The 19986-nt window shown below is 43.2% G+C and overlaps 1 protein-coding gene across 5 annotated transcripts in view; it reads left to right on the forward strand.

Moving 5' to 3' along the window:
• The window catches only part of diaph2 (diaphanous-related formin 2), a 700846-nt gene that overhangs the window by 177580 nt on the left and 503280 nt on the right, over window positions 1–19986 (forward strand). For all 5 annotated transcript variants that reach the window (XM_038993651.1, XM_038993650.1, XM_038993653.1 and 2 more), the window contains exons 7-10: window positions 13695–13769; window positions 13883–13952; window positions 15035–15171; window positions 16824–16932. In XM_038993651.1, coding sequence (XP_038849579.1) covers window positions 13695–13769; window positions 13883–13952; window positions 15035–15171; window positions 16824–16932 — 391 coding nt within the window. The remainder of the gene's footprint in view (window positions 1–13694; window positions 13770–13882; window positions 13953–15034; window positions 15172–16823; window positions 16933–19986) is intronic.

Here is a 19986-nt window from a genome sequence, read left to right on the forward strand (position 1 = left end):
CGCAGGCTGCTCCAAGACGCCGTCGGCGGAGAAGAGGTATTCGGAGTAGACTTCTAGTCCCACTCAGGAAGCGGGCAAACCATCCACCGCTTCTGAGTATATTACTCGCTAATGTTCAGTCCCTGGACAATAAAGTAGACGAGCTGAGGGCAAGGATATCCTTCTAAAGAGACATCAGGGACTGTACCATACTCTGTTTCACGGAGTCATGGCTCTCTCTGGATATACTGTCCCTGTCCTTACAGCCAGCTGGGTTCTCAGTACATCGCGCAGACAGGAATAAAGAACTCTCCGGGAAGAAGGGCGTGGTGTATGTTTCATGATTAACCACTCATGGTGTGATTGTGATAACTTACAGAAACTCAAGTCCTTTTGTTCACCCGACCTAGAATACCTCACAATCAAATGCTGAACATATTACCTCCCAAGATAATTAACTTCGGTTATAGTCACAGCCATGTATATTCCCCCTCAAGCCGAGTCCACAACGGCCCTCAAGGAACTACACTGGACTTTATGCAAACTGGAAACCACATATTCTGATGCAGCATTTATTGTAATTTTGGATTTTTACAAAGCAAATTTGAGAAAAATGCTAATGAAGTATTATCAACACATTGACTGTAGCACTCACGCTGGGAAAACACTCGATCACTGCTATTCTCTATTCCGGGATGCCTAAAAGGCCCTCCCCCGCCCTCCCTTCGGCAAATCAGATCACAACTCCATTTTGCTCCTCCCTTCCAATAGGCAGAAACTCAACGCTGATCTGACCAATCAAAATCCATGCTTCAAGATTGTTTTGATCACACGTACTGGGATATGTTCCGGGTAGCCTCGGATAATGATGTGGACACGGTGACTGAGTTCATCAGGAAGTGTATAGGGGATGTTCCCAATGTGACTATGAAAACCTACCCAAACCGTGGATAGATTGCAGCATTCACGCTAAACTGAAAGCGCCAAACACTGCATTTAACCATGGCAAGGTGACTGGGAATATGGTTGAATACAAACAGTACAGAGACAAAATGAAGACGCAATTCAATGGCTCAAGACACAATACTTATTTGGAAGGGTCTACAGACAATCACAGATTACAAAGGGAAAACCAGCCATGTCGGGGACACTTAATCCCAGACAAGCTAAACACCTTCGCCCGCTTTGAGGATAACATTGAGGATAAAGTCATTAGAGTTACCAGCCTCAGAAACAACCCAAATAAATGCTTCACAGAGTTCAAGTAACAGACACATCTCAACATCAACTGTTCAGAGAAGACTGTGAATCAGGCCTTCATGGTTGAATTGCTGCAAAGAAACAACTACTAAAGGACACCAATAATAAGAAGAGACTTGCTTGGGCCAAGAAACACGAGCACCCAACTCCAGGCTGTGTAAGGGATATATATTTTTTAACACCTTTCTCCCCAATTTCGTGGTATCCAATTGTTAGTTAGTCTTGTCTCATTGCTGCAACTCCTGTACCGACTTGGGAGAGGCGATGGTCGAGATTTGTGCGTCCTCAAAAACACAACCCATCCAAGCCGCACTACTTCTTGACACAATGCCTACTTAACCCGGAAGCCAGCCGCACCAATGTGTCGGGGAAACACCATACACCTGGCGACCGTGTCAGCATGTACTGCGCCCGGCCCGCCACAGGAGTCGCTAATGTGCGATGGGACAAGAACATCCCTGCCGACCAAGCCCTCCCCTAACCTGGTTGTTCTTTAAAAGTAATTTCCTCACCATCTTAAATAAGCATGCCCCTTTCAAAAAATGTAGAACTAAGAACCGATATAGCCCTTGGTTCACTCCAGACCTGACTGCCCTCGACCAGCACAAAAACATCCTGTGGCGGACTGCACTAGCATCGAATAGTCCCCGCGATATGCAACTTTTCAAAGAAGTCAGGAACCAATACAGGCAGTCAGTCAGGAAAGCAAAGGCTAGCTTTTTCAAACAGAAATTTGCATCCTGTAGCTCTAACTCCAAAACGTTTTGGGACACTGTAAAGTCCATGGAGAGTTAGAGCACATCCTCCCAGCTGCCCACTGCACTGAGGCTAGGTAACACTGTCACCACCGATAAATCCACGATAATCGAATTTCCGGCAGTAGAAGGGGTCCGGGTATTGTAGCCCAGGAGTGGCTGATGGCCCTCTTTTAGCTAGCCGGGAGAAAGGGCCTAGCATGGGCTAGCTCCAGGCTAATTGGTGCTTGCTCCGGGACCGACGTTAGCCAGTACTCGGATAGCAGCTAGCTAGCTGCGAAGATCCAGGTGAAAATGTCCAGAGCTTGCGGTAGGAATCCGGGGATGTGGAGAGAATATATGTCCGGTATGCTCTGGTTTGAGTCGTGTTGTATAAACTGGCGAGAGCTTTCCGAGCTAAAGGTTAGCTAATGACCGCTAGCAGTGGTTAGCTGATTAGTAGCTAGTGAGCTGGCTAGCTGCTGTTGGGGGATTCCGAATACGAGGTGAATAATACTTTAGAAAAAAACAGATCCGCACCACATTGGGTGAGGTGGGTTGCAGGAGAGTGTTTTGAAGTTGAGTTTTAGAAAAAATATAAAAAAGATATGCGAAGAAAAGATAAAAAATATATGTATACGGGACACGACAAGACGAGGACAAAAGACGTCTGACTGCTACGCCATCTTGGATTGGAAGTACCTTCGTCCATTTGTTTGGGGAGTCTCCCACATGCCTTTTGGCAAACACCAAACGTGTTTGCTTATTTTTTTCTTTAAGCAATGGCTTTTTTCTGGCCACTCTTCCGTAAAGCCCAGCTTTGTGGAGTGTACGGCTTAAAGTGGTTCTATGGACAGATACACCAATCTCCGCTGTGGAGCTTTGCAGATCCTTTAGGGTTATCTTTGGTCTCTTTGTTGCCAATCTGATTAATGCCCTCCTTGCCTGGTCTGTGAGTTTTGGTGGGCGGCCCTCTCTTGGCAGGTTTGTTGTGGTGCCATATTCTTTCCATTTTTTAATAATGGATTTAATGGTGCTCCGTGGGATGTTCAAAGTTTTGGATATTTCTTTATGACCCAACCCTGATCTGTACTTCTCCACAGCATTGTCCCTGACCTATTTGGAGAGCTCCTTGGTCTTCATGGGGCCACTTGCTTGGTGGTGCCCCTTGCTTAGTGGTGTTGCAGACTCTGGGGCCTTTCAGAACAGGTGTATATATACTGAGATCATGTGAGAGATCATGTGAACCTTAGATTGCACACAGGTGGACTTTATTTAACTAATTAATCTAATCCTTTCATAATGCATACTTATTTACAAAGCAATTATTATTGTTAGATATTCTCACAGAGCATATTTGCCCTAACAAAAATTCCATCAAAAATGCCCCGTATGAATTCGGAGGGCATCAATTATTTAATATTAAAGCATTATAACTCTCACTAAAGGCTTCAGTCATACAGAAGTTATACTTCAATTCGAACTGGATTTAACAAAAACTAAATGAAATGCGCACATTTGTAAATCCAAAGCTGTAAAAGTAATTGGAAAGGTAGATACAAATTATTCGTGACATTATGGTTACAATAAAGAATGTAAACAATATGCTGTGTTTTTATTTACAGTAGTGATGGACAGCTGGAGGCATTTTGTTTTTCACAAGTGTACTGTAGTACTGTAACAGGTGTAGCCCATCATGCAAAAAAAAAATCCTATTAGCAGGACAACAGACTCTTCATAGCACGGCTACTGTAGATGTGACAATCCCCCAATTTGCAATGTATTTGATGCTTTAGTACTCTGAAGTGTTACATTTCTAACTCGACCTCATGCAACCACAAAATGTCGGAGAGCCATATAGATTGCAAAATAGTTGGGAAGAGATTCCATGGCACATGGTTTATGAATTGACATGCAACTCTTCATAGCCCGGCTGCTGTAGGTGTGAAAATCCCCCAATTTGGCCATAACAGTTCTTCATCAACATCTTTATGCTTTCATTAATAACATAATGAGCGAAAAGACATTCAAAATGCAGATGTTTTTTTTAAACTACATTTTAGTTGCACTTCCCCCAGCTCCACGACCACGGGTAAAAACTTGCTGAGATGATCAATGTATTTGTTGCATTGTTGTATTGGCAATTTCTCAAGCCAAAACATATTGATGGCCTTCACCAGTTCATCTTTGCTTGTAGGCTGGGCAGAGTTACAGATGAATGTTTTCAGTTAATGCCAAACAAGTTCGATTGGGTTTAAATCAGGAGACCAACATGTAGAGATGAAAAACATATTTTTAGATATACTGTAGGCCTACCGTATGTGTTGCAGGACTTTTATTTATTTATGTTTACTTTACTACATAAAGGTCTACTTACTCTGCTGGTGTCTTGACCCAGTTTATGCCCTAATTTACAATGCAAACCCGAGCGACAGTGTGTTTTGGGGCATTGTCTGCATTTGGAGAAGAAAATAATATATTTAGCCTAACATCCAACATTAGGTACAATGCTATAAATGTACATGTACATAGGCCTAAACATAACAAAATATTGCTATAATCCTACCTTGAAAGAAACAATGTTGTCTCAGAAACACCTCTCCGACAAAGGGTCCAGCATATCTCTTGACGATTTCTTCCTCAAAGAAATCTCGAGCCATGATACCTGAAAATGGAGGCAACAGTGAATTATTGTGGAACACATAGCAGTCCGTGAGGTGTAGGCTACAATATTTTAAATAACTTTTACTTTGTAAATTGCTAAACTTACCATCAAAAATCAAATATGGGCCTGGTCCCTGGCGAGAAATTGCCCTCCATTTTGAGCAAATTGCTCAAGGGCCACGGTTGATTTTTCTGTGAAGATGGCGTCATTGAATGTCTGCAGGACGCAAAGTTCTTTGTTTGTCATACGAATCATTGGGTCGAAACTACAGAACTGTACAAAACAAGAGAACACACATGGTTAATGTTCTGGAAAAAAAATATATATATAAAATGTCTTGCCGAGCGTTTCCATAAGTCCACGCAAGTTTCTTCAACTGTCTTCTGACTGTGATTAGAGCGATGTTGTACCGTGATGCCAGCAGATTACAGATGGCCTTTGCCGAGCACTCATCATCTTCATCCATTAGGGAGCCGATCGCTTGAATAGTCTTGTTGGAAATGGAATACAACGTAAAAATGTGCAGCATACAGTGAAGACCAGCAGTCAATTTATTTAAGCATTATTTTTGCCATTATTTGGCCTACTTTACAGTATTGTAGCCTACTGTACCTGTTCATTTTCCCGGGCTTTTGCGTTCCGCGTAACACAGGCATCTGATGATAGTGTTTGCAAATAGCACTGTCCGTGACCAAAATCCCCAAGTATCTACCAGTATTTTTGAAAAGACAGCATTCAGAGGTCAAGACAACAAGTGTGTTTGCGAGAAAGAGCGAGAGGCTCGAAACACACACAGTAGCGCGTGGAATATAGCAATAAGAATGTCAGTTTAATATGCAGTGCAGATCACCTCTGATTACCCTTCTCAGAGTTTTAAGAATTGTGTGTGTTCCATTATTTGTGATATTGTGGCATTTAAAGCATATTGAAGACAGAAGCAATAGCCTACCCGCGTGTGGTCAACTATTTCAGCACCGTTTCACGCTGCTCTGAGACAAGCATGGGGACTGGTCTTGATTTTAATTTTCACTGAATCTCTGTTTGGATATTTGTTAGACTACAGTTAAGGTGTGGACATGTTAGGATTATTTAGCTCTTACTGTAGTACTGTAGCGGAGGGTTTTTGATTTTCGTTTTTCTTGGAATAGAAACACCATAATATTAATCAAATTAATTAAGCTACATTTCTTCAAATCAATCCCATATACTATGTTCATACAAATAAAGGTTTTACATTCTCTAATACAGCCAGTATTAAAAAAGTCAAATGCTTTTCAAAGATGCCCTCTGGTGGTCAAACTTGCACTAACTAGCATTAATGGCAACAATGGCTGACACTTAAATATCGTGGCATAGAATTCTGCAGCAGCCCGCAAGGTGTGCTGCAGTATGACGCAACTTTTACAGGAAGATCCACTGTAAGCTACTCAGGAACATTCAATGTCATCTTGGTAAGCAACTCCAGTGTATATTTGGCCTTGCGTTTTAGGTTATTGTTCTGCTGAAAGGTACATTTGCCTCCCAGTGTCTGTTGGAATGCAGACTGAACCACATTTTCCTCTAGGATTCTTCCTGTGCTTAGCTCTATTACGTTACTTTTTATCCTACAAACTCCCTAGTCCGTGCCGATGACTAGCATACCCACAACATGATGCAGCCACCATCATGCTTGAAAATATGAAGAGTGGTACTCCGTGATGTGTTGTATTTGCACCAAACATAACACTTTGTATTCTGGACATAAAGTTTATTTCTTAGCCACATTTTTTGCAGTTTTATCTTTGTGCCTTAGGATGGATGAACAACATTGTAGTTACTCCACAATACTAACCTAAATGACAGAGTGAAAAGAAGGAAGCCTGTACAGAATACAAATATTCCAAAATGTGCATCCTGTTTGCAATATCACAACCATTAAACTCTAACTGTTTTAAAGTCATCATTGGCCTCATGCTGAAATCCCTGAGCGGTTTCCTTCCTCTCCTGCAAATGAGTTAGTAAGGACACCTGTATCTTTGTAGTGACTGGGTGTATTGATACATTATCCAAAGTGTAATGAATAACTTCACCATTCACCTGTCTACCAATAGCTGCCCTTCTTTGCGAGGCATTGGAAAACCTTCCTTGTCTTTGTGGTTGAATCTGTGTTTGAAATTCATTGCTAAACGGAGGGACCTTACAGATAATTGCATGTGTGGGGTACAGAGATGAGGTAGTCATTCAAACATCACGTTAAACACTATTATTGCACACAGAGTGAATCCATGCAACTTATTATGTGACTTGTTAAGAGCTTTTTTACTCCTGAACTTATTTAGGTTTTCCGTAACAAAACGGGTGGAATACTTATTGACTGAAGGCATTTCAGTTTTTCATTTTTTATTAATTTGTAAAAATGTCTAAAAACATAATTCCAATTTGACATATTGGGTATTGTGTGTAGGACAGTAACAATAAATCTAAAATGTATACATTTTAAATTCAGGCTGTAACACAACAAAATGTGGAAAAAGTCAGTGTGAATACTTTCTGAAGGCAAAATAGCTGCTGCGTGTCCAGTAGCTAATGGGGATCCTAATAAACTCAACTAAACAGGGGGATAATTGACATTCACAGCTCTACATCCACAGCTTTTGCAATTTCTACAACTTCCTTTTCCTTGTACATTTTTTTGTCAACACCCAATGGTCTATTATGGATAGGTCACATAGATTTTTCGTCAATTTGAAGTTCTGTTAGTAAGAACACAATCCAGGTGTCAAAATGTCAATATTTTCTTTAACAGGAAGTGGTGGTTGGATATGCCACATTAAATGTTATGCAGAGTTTCTATTTACAGTAAGTTTCAATATATTTCTATGGATGTTGTCATGTTGCCCACACATGTGTTTCCTGAAAATCAGGTGACCTAATTGTTCCTCTGTAGAATGACAGTTCACAGCAGTCTGCTGTTAGGGGCAGTGGAACACCAGCTAGATAGAGAGAGACAATATGTGAGTTAACTGTACGAATTCCCTCAAGAACTACTGCTGTGGTGGAATCCACAAAGAGGAAAAAAGAAGAAATACATAAAGCAAGAATACAACTATTTAATACAGGCCTATGTATTGAGGCCTTTAATACAGGCCGAGGCCTATGACTTGAAACAATATCTTGAATGATCAATTAACTCACAGCTCTTTGCACAGATATTCTAGTATTAGAATGAGGGAGGTGGCACTGACTGATTTCTTTCCTGGCTGTCAAGATGAAAAGAGAGCGTCTCACTAGGGGGTGAGGCATCTGTGGATGTGCAGGTCCTAATACTGCTTACCATATCAAACCGTGGCATTCCTCCACAGAGGTATAGCTCCATACAACCCCTATTTCAATTAACGGGCACGATCATTTACAGCCACCCGAGCCACGGCCTGTACCATCTAGAAGGCGGAGACAGTACAGGTGAATCAAAACTGGGACCAAGAGACTGAAAAACAGCTTCTATCTCCAGGCCATCAGACTGTTAAACAGTCATCACTAGCCGGCCTCCGCCCAGTACCCTGCCCTGAACTGAACTGTCACTGTTACTAGCCGGCTACCACCCTGTATTCTACCCTGCACCTGTATTCTACCCTGCACCAGCAGAGACTGCTGCCCTATGTACATAGTTATTGAACATTGGTCACATTAATAATGTTTACATACTGTTTTACCCACTTCATATGTATATACTGTATTCTATTCATGGCTCATCCTATATAACTACTGCTGTGCACAGCTTTTCTATTCATATACTGTCCATACGGTCTATACACACCACACCAACATTTACTTACACTATATATACAAAGTATGTGGACACCCCTTCAAATCAGTGGATTCTGCTATTTCAGCCACACCCGTTGCTGACAGGTGTCTAAAATCGAGCACATTGCCATGCAATCTCCATAGACAAACATTCACGGGAGAATGGCCTGACTGACAAGTCAGTTCGTCAAATAGCTGCCCTGGTCGACTGTAAGTGCTGTTATTGTGAAGTGGAAACATCTATGAGCAACAATAGCTCAGCCACGAAGTGGTAGGTCACACAAGCTCACAGAACGGGAACGCAGGGTCCTGAAGCGCGTAAAAAATCGTCTGTCCTCCGTTGCAACACTCACTACCGAGTTCCAAACTGCCTCTGGAAGCAATGTCAGCACAATAACTGTTTGTCGGGAGCTTCGTGAAATTAGTTTCCATGGCCGAGCAGCCGCACACAAGCCTAAGATCACCATGCACAATGCCAATGGCGTCGGCTGGAGTGGTGTAAACCTCGCCACCATCGGACTCTGGAGTACCATCTGGGTTTGGCGGATGCCAGGAGAACGCTACATGCCCTAATACATAGTGCCACCTGTAGAGTTTTGTGGAGGAAGAATAATGGTCCGATGACATACAATGACATTCTAGACGATTCTATGCTTCCAACTTTGTGGCAACAGTTTGGTGAAGGCCCTTTCCTGTTTCAGCATGACAATGCACCGTGCACAAAGCGAGGTTCCATCAGAAATGGTTTGTCGAGATCGGGGTGGAAGAACTTGACTGGCCTGCATAGAGCCCTGAACTCAACCCCATCAAACACCTTTGGAATTAATTGGATCGCCAACTGCAAGCCAGGCCCGACCTCACTAATGCTCTTGTGGCTGAATGGAAGCAAGTCCCAGCAGAAATGTTCCAACATCTAGTGGAAAGCCTTCCCAGAAGAGTGGATGCTGTTGTAGCAGCAAAGGGGGACCAATTCCATATTAATGCCCATGATTTTGGAATGAGATGTTCAACGAGCAGGTGTCCACATACTTCTGGTCATGAAATGTATCTGGCATTGCTCGTTCTGATATTTCTTAATTACTTACTTTTAATTTCGGGGATTTGTGTGTATTGTTAGTTATTACTTCACTGTTGGAGCTAGATGTTATCACAGGTGCAGCATTTCACTGCACCTGTGATAACATCTGTAAAATATGTGTAAGCGACCAATAAAATGTGATGTGATTTGTTGCCCCTTTCTCTCTCTCGCCTCTTTCTCTCTCTTGCCTTTCTCTCGTTTCTTGCCTCTCTCTCTCGCCTCTCTCGCTAGTAAGGTTAATGTGCCTGTGTGGTCAGTCACATAGCCACTCCACCGTCGCCTGGTGCTGTCCACTCTCCCCTGTGCTGAAATTAGCCATGCGTTTCTACAGCGTTTCTACAGGGTTTCTACATTCATTTCTACAGGGTTTCGAAAGTGGTTTCTAGAGGGTTTTGACAGTGGTTTCTACAGGGTACGGGCGCTCCCATTGTCACTGTGTTCAAATCAAAGATTATTACTTCTATTGTCCTCTCTCCTACGTACCTATCTGAATGGAGGGAAGGTGGGCCAGACACCTGCTGGAGAATGCAAGAGATCCCATTTATGTCCCGTCATCAAAACTGCTAGAGAGGACAGAAGAGGCAGGGGAGTACAAGTGTACAACTTCATTAGAGAGGTGTGTGTGTGTGGTCGTGACAGCTGAACACTTCAATCTACTCATAAAGGAAGAAACAACCACATGTGAAAAGATTGGTGGTGCGTCTCAAATGGCACCCTTATCTCTAACACACAATGCCATCTCTGTGTTACCCTTCCCTCTTCATTCTTTCCATCATTGCCTTTTGAGATCACAACTTTCTGTATGAATCAAATGCTTCCAGGTATTTCATATTTTGACCTTTCTCCTCCCTGGTTTGTATTGTGTAATATGCCTGATGCCCAGAGGACAGAGGAGACATACAGGAAGTCGAGGTCAGAAAGTGGAAAGGCTAGGCCATTCATTAAGTCCTATTCACAAAGATGTCTGTATTTTTACTCATTAATAAGCTACTCGTCACTCTTTTCTTGCTATTGCAAAGGTCATAACCTTTCTGAGAACCAATTGTTTGAGGATACTGATGTCTGCTTTATATAAGCTATAACAGCGTCTGATAGGATAAATGCTAATTTTATCATTCCTGAGAATGTGAACTTAAATACCTTCTGTCTGATCAAAGAGCAAAATGTAGATGTTGCGTGTTAACTGCAGTCATTGGTATACAGTATTTTCTTGTTATCACTGACTGATTTGCTTCATAGTATTTATACCATATATAACTGCAGAGTAGAACCTTGTGTGTAATTAAAATACAATGCAATTGTTTTGGATTATATTCCAATGTTAAATATGTGTGGGTGTTTGACATCATTCTCATTGGGCATGCTATTCTGGTTCCTTCAGTAAGTCATTGCATTGATTGGGAAGAAATGCTTATGGCCTTCAGAATGCAGAATCACAAGGCTGGCAGCCTCCCGGTGCTCAGGTTCAGGTTATAATGTCGAGAGCAATTTGTTGCTAAGAGCACAAGTTCTCAAGTGGAATGCAGCAGTGCTGAATAGGTCAGGAGTGGCAGAGTGGTACAGCGGTATGGCTTAGCCCGTAATCCAATATGAAAGATATTGCTCTCTCACACAGAGCTCTCAATAACATAATACTCCCCGACGCCAGTCCCAATGAAATAACACAACAAGAATGAACAATGTTGGGCCACTGGCTGAAATCAATGTGCATAAAAGGCATCACAAGACAGGCCAGCTGGTTGGTCAGACAGACTGAATGCGTGTCACATTCCACAGAACAATTCCGTTCGGTCTGTTGCTGTGGCTGGTGTACACAAGCAAAGCATTCTCTCCAGCAGCAGTGACATTTCCCATGCCAAATCTGCTTGTAGGAATATGATTAACACGACTCGGCAAACACATTCAACAACATATATGGTATACTTGATAGTGACCCACAAAGGCAGCTACTTGTTTCATTTCTAGGGAATCACATTGCCTTGTTCGTGAGCTACATGGTGACAGCAAAGGTCAGATGTATACATGTTTCCATTTGGGACTGTGACATCATCTTATATAATTCTGGGTTTTGTGGCACTTAACATAAATACAACAATCAAACCAGCAGAAATAGTACACATAAAATTGGTAAACAATGCCTTTATCATTAGCCTGCGGGATGTACATGATTGTGGAAAGTAACACGATTTGATGGCACTTAACTGCAGGATTATATCCATCAATTGCTCATGAACAAGTTCCACCCCAAGTTAATGAGATTCTGATGCATGCCACACATTGAGGGAGGAGGAAGCTGAAAGGGAAGAGCATCCTATTTGGCTACTGTGCTGTTGCGTCTTTGACAGACCGATGGACCGACAGACGGATTGGCAACATCGACAGAGAGACATACAAACAAATAGACCTAACTTCACTATCTATCCACTTTAGGCACCTCCAAACGAAAGCTGCTTGATTTCCCAGCAGTGAAAAGATAGCCGCCTCAGAACAATAAAAGCTTGTCACAACATGCTAGGGACGGGATGCGTCTTCAACTTCAGCTTTCATCTATCAGTGTTGTCTGTGGAGTAGCACTGTTTTGCTTTGTTTACTTTCCATCTTGTTGAAGAAGAGGTCGTGTTGAGACACAGGTTATTTCAACCACATGGATTGTGTCATATCACTGTCCAATATATCAGGCCTGGCTAGGTGACCTTTAATCCACCTGAGCTACAAACTTGTTCACCCAATGGATCTAATTTGGGTGTCATGGCAGCTTTTGCGATTTCCCCCCCCCCCCCCCCCCCCTGTTTTGCACTCCAAGACATTGTACACAACTGCCTGGTATTTGTGCCTTGGATCTCAGGTTACACAGAGTAATAATCAGAATATCTCTCCACAAATATTGGCTTCATTTCCCCTAGCTCTCGCATAAGCCCTACAGTGGCGAATCGGCGAGCATAAACAAAATGATTGTGGATTTACCGAATTGTACTCCGTCAACCATGTCGCCTCTTTCCCGCTTCTTTTGTTGTCTCACATCGCTCATTTATTCCTACTCTCTGTATTGATGTCGGCTGTCATAAACAGCAGTGTGATTGTGCTCTACATTGAGTCGGGCTAGATTGATTCCCCGAGATCTCATTTTTGTTATTGGGGCTTAGCTAACTGTGTTTGCATGCAATGAGCTGCCTCCCGCAATCTCTTCGGTAAACAGACAGTTATACATTTTGAACATTATGCTGTTTGGTTTTATTAACAAAGCAGATCATTATACTGTACATCACAGTGGTAATAAGGTGCAAATTGGGTTGGGCTTGGCCTGGTAATGCATTTTGAGGAATGGGTTCGGATGGCTTTGGTAGTCTTAGTAATTCTCCATTTATTCTGTTGCAGATCAGAGAAATAGCTACCTCACTTCACCTTGGCAGAGCCGCCCACCTTGGGCAGTACGCATCGGCCCTAATCGAGGGTCTTCTCCAACTCAATATAAATTACATTAATATGCATGCTATTATTGCTTTGAATCATTATCAAAAAGGCGGAATAAATCATTGAATTATGACCCTTTAACGCAAGAAAATGCTCAATGCGTTTTGTTTTATTGACAGTCTGGCGGCGAGAAGAAGTGATGCTAATGTCATAATCTGGCTGTGATCGGGGGGTCGGCCCCTGCCCCCATCGCTGACAAACAGTCTCATCTGCACTGGATCATTTGCTGTCTCCAGATACGTTTGTGGTTTATAGCCAATTATCTCCTGCGATCCATTATCGATTACAGTGTTATCTTTCTTGCATTGCTTAATCTTTTGGCGTTGCTACAGCAGGCTGTGTGGGGCCTAGAAGAACACTGCTAGAACACAGGAGCAGGACATAGGATGGATGATTCTTCCTTTGCCTGTACATTAATGTGATACACATTCTAGCATTTAGTGTTACAAAAAAGAGGGCCGTGTTGATTTTCGATGCCACGTCTCATGAATAGATTCTCCAAAGAAATAACCAGGAAAAATAGAGACAATGATAGAGACAATGATTTTCTCCATATCCAATCATATTGTGGAGAGGATTTTTTTTCCCTCAGAGACAATGAAACCAATACCACCAATGACTTTTTCGTGTTATTTTGATGTGTGATTCGACATCTGTTGGTCTGGCACGGAACCATGTATGTTGTCTGACTTTTCTGACTCTTTTTTCTTCTGTTTTCTAGCTGGGTGAACAACTTTGGCCATGAAGGACTGGGCCTCCTCTTGGATGCATTGGATAAGTTGCTGGATAAGAAACAGTAAGCATCTCACATTACAATGACTTCTCGTCTCTCAATACGCCCTCAATACTGTCTAAATCTATTCTTCTCTGCCGTATTCTCATTCCTGTCCTTTCGCCTGTCTTTTTCAGGCCAGAAAGTATAGACAAAAGGAACCAGCACAAGCTCATCCAGTGTCTCAAGGCCTTCATGAACAATAAGGTTTGTACGGGTTGGGTTGGTCCAAGGCCTTCATGAACAATATGGTTTGTACGGGTTGGGTTGGTCCAAGGCCTTCATGAACAATACGGTTTGTACGGGTTGGGTTGTTCCAAGGCCTTCATGAACAATATGGTTTGTACGGGTTGGGTTGGTCCAAGGCCTTCATGAACAATAAAGTTTGTACGGGTTGGGTTGGTCCAAGGCCTTCATGAACAATAAGGTTTGTACGGGTTGGGTTTGTCCAAGGCCTTCATGAACAATAAGGTTTGTACGGGTTGGGTTGGTCCAAGGCCTTCATGAACAATACGGGTTGGGTTGTTCCAAGGCCTTCGTGAACAATACCGTTTGTACGGGTTGGGTTGTTCCAAGGCTTTCATTCAAAAAGTTTTACGTTCAGCAGTTTTTCTTGATTCTTCAGTGTTTTCAGAAAGCCATATATCAGGATTCAATTGGCACCCAACGTGGGCCCTCAACCACTTCAACAATCATTGTGATCCTTTATTCCGCCTGTTATATCGACTCAATGTAATTTGAGGAGGGAAGAGAAGGACAGTACAGTGTAGAAGTGGTTCTGTATTCACCCTGTAGTGCTACAAACCAGAGACTGAATTTCTATAGTTTCAATGCCTAAATTTCAATGGCAAAACTGAAAAAATAAGTATTATTCACATTGAAAGAGTGGTAGAAATGAAATTAATGAAAAGTGGTATTACTTTATACCGAGTATGTATTCTTCTCAAAATCCTGTATGGTGAAACCAGGTTGGCTGTTTTTCCTATCTAGAATGGATGTACTGTGACGAGAGCTATTATGGACAAGTAAAGCGGAGCTAATTTGCCATATTCAACCCATTGTCATCAAGTATTTCATTATTCTTTTTTGGGAAGCAGCACTGTCTCATCTTTGGAAAGTGAGGATGGATGAGCTATTGATATTGCTACCCTTTAACAAAATCCCAATATGTGTTCAAGTATACTTGAGTCCAAGATAGATTTAAAGTTAGGGGAGGACTATAAGTATTTGTCCCCACAGTCCTGACCTGAATTGGCTCAATTCATCATAATCTCCATTTTCCCTTGCAGTATGGGCTGCAAAGGATTCTGGGAGATGAGCGAAGCTTGCTTCTCCTGGCCAGGGCCATTGACCCAAAACAGACCAGTATGATGACAGAGATCGTCAAGATCCTCTCAGCTATCTGCATCATTGGAGAGGAAAACATGTAAGTTCACCGCCACATTCAACACTAACCTACCATTATAATATCCTCAATTTCACACTTCTCTCAGTGCCAGCCATTGTCTTCATCCCCACTTCTCCCCCCTAGCAACCCTCATTTCTATAATCACATTAAGGAAATACATTTGTAGACAACCTGTCACTGGCCCTAACACAATACATTTTGTGCACTCATGTTACATTTGCAGCGAGGGCTTTGAGATGTACCGGAGTTCCATCCGTTAACATGTTCTGATTTAGCAGTTTGGGCTGTGTAATGTATTTCAGTTCTCAGTGTTGTTGGCCATGAACACACAGTTCGGCTGACAGATTATACATTGAATCCAGGGGAGCTCTTTTGTATTGAGCTGGACTAAAATAACAACGGGACTTCAAAGTAGCTCTGCATACAGTGGAGGAAAATAAAGAAATGGACAAATACGACAATCTAGTTAAAACTGTTTCTTACATATCAGCCCCTCCCGAATGTCTCTGTGTGACCGTGGTTTTGGCCCCTGCTATGTTTAATCTAGGAATGTAAAATTACTCGCCTGAAATTAATTTTCTAGTACTAACTAAGCTGCCCTCATACTCAATTTCCCATATACTTAAAGAAAAACACACACACACACACACACACGTGTGTGCATGCTTAAACAGCCCTGTTTAAGCATGCACAGCTGATTGACAGGGAATAGAGCTGAGGCCTCACTTTCCGGGAAAAAAAGTCAAGGGTTGGGTGGTGCTGGGTCGGTAGTTTCCTCCGCATCTTCCCTCTCTTAGCTCCTGTGCCAGACTATTTTGGAGCGAGGGGGGAAGATCACAGGCATGGCTCGGTCGTGAGCCATCCTCCCTCCCTGAGGACCCACGAACACTTCACCGCCCTGGATGGCAAAGTGGAGAGAAACAGAAAAAAGAATGTGCTGAAAAATAAATATAAAACAAGAGCTCTCGCGATCCCTCCCTCCCTCCCTCTTTCTTTCTCTCTCTCGGTTGTGCTTCTCCTGTGTATAGAAGATAAAAGCTTGACAGCAAACCATTTCCAACCCCGATGAGAGAGGCCCCGACGACTGATGGCATGATAAAGCGCATCCAGATAAAGAAGGGGCTCGGCATCCAAAAACTTTTGTTTGCTGTTTACTAAAGTGGCTATTTAAACTGTCTTCACCTACTTGTGTTGCAGCCCCTTTGTGCAGGCGCATAGCAGTGTGAGGCCTTCGTTTGAAATTGCCCAAATCACTATTCAGCAAAGTTGCCGTGAGCCCTTGTAAACGGTCTAATTTGCTTTCACAACAATATGTGTTTTTATAAAGTAGTCCTGTAGCCTTCTCCCTGCAATAAATTGCTCCTGCCCTGGCATCACAAACTGCATTTTATTATGAATAGCTTTTACAATGGATAATATCAGCTATACAGGCTTTCTCTGAACATTACCAGAGCAATGAACACTAAAGCAGATCAATTGGATACCTATAATGCACGGGGTTGCAAACAAAGACTCAGGCCAGTCCATTTGTCTTGGGTCCCCATAGAACGTCCCTGACAAAGACAAGGGGACAGATTAGATGATATGTGAGGTGGAGGTGTGAGTAAATGTCCTGGTGGTAGGGCGATAAAGGCGTTTGTTGACTTTTCAGTCTTTTTGTTTTCTCTCAGCCTGGATAAGATCCTGGCTGCCATGACGATTGCAGCGGAGAGGAATAACAGGGAGAGATTTGCTCCGATAGTGGAGGGACTGGAGAATCACGAGGCCCAACAGCTCCAGGTCAGCATACAACCCCTTTTGGACAGACACACACACACACACACACACACACACACACAGTCACAAACTCGCACTTTGTGCAAATCCCATTGACAACAGTGTGTGATTTATGTGTGACATTGAGTCATTTACACCTTTCTCACATCTTTCCATAAGAACCTCATAAATATCCACTTCCATCCACAACACTCTTTCAACCTGCCCCTTACGGAGTAGCCCATGGTGCGATGACTGTGTTATTTCAATGCTAGTCTGCTTGGATTTGAGTCATACATCAATATTCTGTTTATCAACCCTTCCAAGTTTTATCTATGACCTCAACCTGTAGGCCTCTGAGGCAAGTTGTGGAAAGAAACATATTTTTAAGCTCACATATATGCACATCACACATAACAAAGTCAAATCATTCGAGTCTGCCATGTCATGTGCAATGGAGAGAACTCGGCTCTAGTCAGTGTCATTCTCACAAATGGCCTCTTGGCTTGGAGCCGGTGTTTGACGCGGAGGGACAGGTTGAAATTGACAGTTCTGTCACTCAGGGGTCTACTGTACCTCAGCCCCTGTCGACGGGTACACACATTTCATCTCCCTTGCCCTCCTTGCTTTGTGTCTGCTTGTCAACCTCTGGCACCTAAGCTGTTTGATGGGAGTCGACCAAGGGTTCTTTCTCTTGGCCTAATCAACACCACCTGCTTCACTCGAGGAGCTCTACCAGAACTGTTCTACTCTCTTTTGAGGACTCTTTTGAGAACTCTGAAATATAACACAAGACCAGAAGAGAGATGTTGACTTCCAGAAATGTTTTTTTCCCATCCTCGTAACAAATATTTTTCTGCTTTTTCTCAGTGTTGTTGAGGCTGGTCTCTGAGGACCCAGAGGAAAAGGGCAACCATGCAGCAACATACCTGTCTTTACTTCTGTTATTTTCCCTTCACTGTTTCTTTCTCTGGCACTTTTTTGCCAGCAGTCTTTTTAAAATTTCATAATTTGTAAAATTGTTTGTAGATGGGGCGGACTATGGGAAGGAGATAAGGGAGGAACGGGTGATGAGGGAAGGAGGGATGAGGGAGGGTTGGGGAAGGAGGGATGGATGGGGAAGGAGGGATGGGTGGGGGAAGGAGGAGATGGATGGGGGAAGGAGGGATGGATGTGGGAAAGAGGGATGTTTGGGGGAAAGTGGGATGGAGGAAGGAGGGATGGATGGGGGAAAGAGGGATGGGGGAGGGGTAGGGAAGGAGGGATGGATGGATGGGGGAAGGAGGAGATGGATGGGGGAAAGAGGGATGGAGGAAGGAGGGATGGATGGGTGAAAGAGGGATGGATGGGTAGGGAGGGATGGATGGAGGAAGGAGGGGAGGTAGAAATCCCTGGATTGTGCTGCTTGTTTTCCTCCTCCATAAAATGTCCGCTAATGAAAAGAGCCGCCACTAATTGTGAAGTAAATTAAACTACCTTGCTGATGCAGAAGGTTCAAAGAAATTAGAATACTTTTTAAAAACCTTGTGATGGTGCTGTGGAGCCTGACTTTGTTAATGTGATTAAAATGGGTTTTGCCGCAGTTCGGGCTTTGCTCTCTCCACTGCAAAGAGAAAGCCAGCCTGCATCCCGACTTTAAACCGTCCCAGCAGTCCCACTTTTAATTACACTGACAAAAAACCTCCTACGGCAAGCACGGCTCACATGACGCCCGAGCTCCCTTCTTGCACCGTCGCCAACCCCAAAAACAAGCACCACAATAACCCTCCTCGAACCAATTCCACACAACAAACATGGTCGAGGTCTGTCTGCGTCATACGATAGGAGGACAAATCTACACGTAGACGAAGAGAAGAAAACAATATCATTAGGCCCACGAAGCTCCCTCAGTCACTCATAACTCTCGAAATAGTTATCTTCCTTTTGAAAGACTAAAGATGGGAGTGAAGTTAGTGAAGTTTCAGCGAGGATTCTAGAGTAGCGTCCCTGGTGGGTAGACTTCAGGCTTGGATGCCCAGCTCTTGGTCCAAGGCTCTGGAGGTCCTATTGGAGTGGTTTGATGTCTGCTATGTTGCTGCTGCCTGACACCATTGGCATGTTCTCAAAGCAACTGTCTCATCCCCTTCCACCCCACCAGTAGGGCTGGTGCAGCACAGAACAACCTTTAGAATTCTCCTTAAGCTTACTGTTTTCCCGGTGCGCGGCAGGCCTGGTGCATATGTAAAGAGTCTCCATTAGCACTGACATGTCCCCATAATCCATAACACCATATTCCCTCACTCCACTGGATTAATACAAACCTGTTCGATTTCACTGTCCCCTGGCTATAGAAAGGGGAAAAAACACATTGAAAACAAACCAATGCTGTTCATTCCAGATGGCTATTATTCCCCATCGCCAGGCGAATTCCCGCTGGTTACGTTCTCTGAGGGCATGAATTGGGCTAGCGTGATGATTTTATGTGTGTGTGTGCCCCTGTGTGTGTGCGCATGGGTGTGCATGTGTTTGTCTGTAAACCTCTCGCCAGGAAAAACACCTACAGGGGGAATCGGTGTGAATAACAGCCAAGCGACAGCATTCACTACGACCCGTTAAAAAAAGATGTGGGCCAACACAAACAGGCCGATAGAGGTTTTCTATAGGGTACTTTTCAAGTCAATCACAGAGATCCTTCAGTTCCCGATCGATCCGCCTGTCAGAGGAACACTCCGTCTTCTCCTGGTGCTGCTCCCTGGAGCCACCTTACATCCCATTAAGGCCCATCAGCATTTTCCCTTTCCCCTCATTCTCCCGCCACTCCATCTCTCTACTCTTCCCTAATCCAATAAATCAATTACAAATGCACATCTGGTCAGTAGACTCCCCAGACCTCTTCTCTTTTCCACTTCCTCTTACCTTCTACTTTTTTCTGCCTCTACACCAGACTGACTATGGCCTATTTCTCCTCTCTTCTCCTCTCTTCTTTCCTGTCTTTCCTCTCCTCTCTAGGAGAGGAATATAAATTGCCTTCGGAAAGTATTCAGACCCCTTTTTCCACACTTTGTTAGGTTACAGACTTATTTGAAAATTGATTACGTC

This window comes from Salvelinus namaycush, chromosome 5, assembly GCF_016432855.1.
Source record: "Salvelinus namaycush isolate Seneca chromosome 5, SaNama_1.0, whole genome shotgun sequence".
NCBI lineage: Eukaryota > Metazoa > Chordata > Actinopteri > Salmoniformes > Salmonidae > Salvelinus > Salvelinus namaycush.